The 3,104-nt window shown below is 35.8% G+C and overlaps 1 protein-coding gene across 2 annotated transcripts in view; it reads left to right on the forward strand.

The window, feature by feature from the left end:
* The window catches only part of LOC111372250 (protein NRT1/ PTR FAMILY 5.10-like), a 26,988-nt gene extending 24,593 nt beyond the window's left edge, over positions 1 to 2,395 (forward strand). The window contains exons 3-4 of one of the 2 annotated variants that reach the window (XM_022994492.1): positions 137 to 687; positions 1,283 to 2,395. In XM_022994492.1, coding sequence (XP_022850260.1) covers positions 137 to 687; positions 1,283 to 2,099 — 1,368 coding nt within the window. In that variant the 3' untranslated portion in view covers positions 2,100 to 2,395. The remainder of the gene's footprint in view (positions 1 to 136; positions 688 to 1,282) is intronic. The other variant, XM_022994494.1, reaches the window with a different exon arrangement.
* The last annotated feature ends 709 nt before the right edge of the window (positions 2,396 to 3,104 follow it).

Genomic DNA, 3,104 nt, shown 5'->3' on the forward strand with positions numbered 1-3,104 from the left:
CAAGGACTTAAAATTGAACAGTTGTCACACTCACTTCATCAACACAAAGTCGTTCTTTTCTTTTAGCTATAACATTTGTGAAAATGTTTTCTTCTGGGAAATTCTAATCGTTTTCTGTTATTATTATGGATCTCAGGCACTTGGCTTCTTATCCCTATCTGCTGTTCTATATTCAATCAAATCTTCCGACTGCCATTTTGCTGCAAATAACATGGCTGCATGCTCCCCTCCACAGTTTCAAATTATTTTCTTCTTCTTCTCTTTGTATTTATTTGCACTAGCACAAGGAGGACATAAACCTTGTCTCCAGGCTTTTGGAGCAGACCAGTTTGATGAGCAAGACCCAAAAGAATGTAATGACAAAAGCTCATTCTTCAATTGGTGGTTTTTTTCCATGAATTTGGGTATTATAGTTTCTCTCTTTGTATTGAACTACATCCAAGACAACCTAAGTTGGGCTCTTGGCTTTGGAATTCCCTGCATTATCATGTGCCTAGCGCTAATTATATTTTTGCTTGGAACTATGACTTACCGATTTCGCATACACAGCGATGAAAGAAACCCATTTGTTAGAATTGGTCAGGTATTCCTGAATGCAGCTAGAAATTGGCGGAGTATCCCGGGAGCAATATCTAAGGAAGAGGAACCACAGGGAATTCTGCCATATCAAGGATCTCAACAGTTCAAGTAAGTCAACTGCCCCTTTGTGTGCTTTGATATTTGGAAGATAAACTTTGCTTCTTCATCTCTCTTTGGTACATTTAGGTTTTTTAAATTAGTCCTGTTAAGCTTGTTGTTGGTAGAGTTCGAAATTGGTATGTCTATGCAAAACATGTTCGAATTATCCAAGTTGTCCTTTCATTAATTTACGCTCATCTGACACCAACGTTACTAGTTGACACGTATTTTCATTTCTTACCTTATCCAACTTGGTGAAATCTATCTTATCCACCTTGGTCATCTTACGAGCATTTTGTACTTTAATGAACCTAAGACTCAACTATATAGCATAGCTGATCTTTAACACATCTTCTTATCATACAGTGTCACTTCTCCATATCACTTTACCATGCTGAACTTGATGAATTATGTCTTCTTCAATATCTGCTTCTTCCTTGTTAATAATCAGACCTTGATAGTTAAAACAATCACTTTGTGGACAAAATAATGCTTTATAGTAACTTCATTATAATAAAATGCGTTGATAAATCTGTGCTTTATATGATTGAAATAATCGGATCAATCTCATTTGTTTCGTTATATTATTTTTGGTTTCTTACAAGTTTCTTGATAAGGCCTTACTTGCACCTGACAGTTCGAAGGAAGATGGGAAAGTTTGTAGTATCACTGAGATTGAAGAGGCCAAGGCAGTTCTTAGGCTCTTTCCAATATGGGCTGCATGTTTGGGATATTCCATTGCATATTCACAAACATCAACTTTATTCACTAAACAAGGAGCAACAATGGATCGTTTTATCACGTCTAGCTTACAAATACCAGCTGCGTCACTACATTCTTTTATCAGCATCGCCATTGTTGTCTTTGTTCCCATGTATGACAAAATTTTGGTTCCTACTGCAAGAGCTATAACTGGGAAAGCCTCCGGCATTACAATGCTTCAACGAATCGGAACTGGAATATTTTTATCTTTTCTTGCCATGGTAATTGCAGCTTTGGTCGAGAGGGAACGTCTAAAAACTGCTGCTGAACACGGATTGGTGGACATGCCGAAAGCAACAGTGCCTATGAGTGTGTGGTTGCTGCTACCACAGTATTTGCTTTTTGGTGTTGCAGATGTATTTACCATGGTCGGACTCCAAGAGTTCTTCTATGACCAGGTTCCAAACGAGCTGAAAAGCATCGGTATTGCTCTATACTTGAGTATATTTGGCATAGGGAACTTCTTGAGCAGTTTTCTTATCTCTTTAGTGGAGAAAGCCACCTGTGGTCCTGGGCGAGATGGTTGGTTTTCAGACAACCTTAACCGAGCTCATTTTGACTACTTCTATTGGCTAGTGGCCGCGCTTAGTGCTGCTGCATTTGCTGTGTACGTATACGCTGCAAAATCTTATATCTACAATAGAAGAAACTGTCATTGAAGTTGCATTTTGTGGTGGATAAAGCTACCCGTGTCCTAGGTCGAGACGATGTTCTTATCGGCTACTGGCTGGGCTTAGTGTTGCTGCTTTCGTTGGATAGTTCCCAAAATCTTGTATCTATAACAGAAATAAACAGGATTTGAAGTTGCATAAAAATGATGCAGGACAAATTTGGCCAGTAAAAGAGAAATACCACTACCGGTACATTCAACTTGTATAATAAATATAGTTCATTTGTGGTCAGTCTCACCTACGTGCGAAAGCATGGCCAGAGAAAATATTTGTTGAGCGGAAGATAAAGGTCACCAAGGCTTTAACCTGGCTTGATTTCTCCTAAAGTCGACACACTATGAAATCACCCAAAATCACTCAAACCACCTTTCATAAAAAAATTATCTTTTTATCTTTTTTATATTATAACGCTCTTAACCTCTTTATTCTAAATTCCAAGATTAAAAAGATAAAGTAATCCTCTGAGTTAAATTGGTTGTTTTGTATTCCGATTTTTTTGAACCTTTTCAAACATGGTGAAAATCTTTTTAATCATAGTCTTAAGCCTTTCTTAAAAGGTCAAGAAAAAGTTACGAGAGAGTAAAAAAAAAAAAAAAAAGCTGAAAAATTTAATTTGCTGAACAATAAAGTACTATAAGGCCATTACAAACATATTGATTTTTAGTTCAGTTCTTTTTTGCCATTAAACAATTATATATTATCTACTTTGCTTTGTTGTTCAGTAGAAAGTTCTAAAAAATTTATTGATATTTGTTTAGAAAATCGAGAAATTGGTAGAATAATTGTTATAGAAAGCCATATATTATTCGCATTAGATATAAATAGAGGTGACTCCTCTTTACAGATCAAGAAGAAAAAAAAAACAAAAAGCTGAAAAATTTAATTTGCTGAACAATAAAGTACTATAAGGCCATTACAAACATATTGATTTTTAGTTCTAATATTTTTTGCCATTAAACAATTATATATTATCTACTTTGCTTTGTTGTTCAG

The sequence above is a fragment of the Olea europaea genome, chromosome 23 (assembly GCF_002742605.1).
Source record: "Olea europaea var. sylvestris chromosome 23, O_europaea_v1, whole genome shotgun sequence".
NCBI lineage: Eukaryota > Viridiplantae > Streptophyta > Magnoliopsida > Lamiales > Oleaceae > Olea > Olea europaea.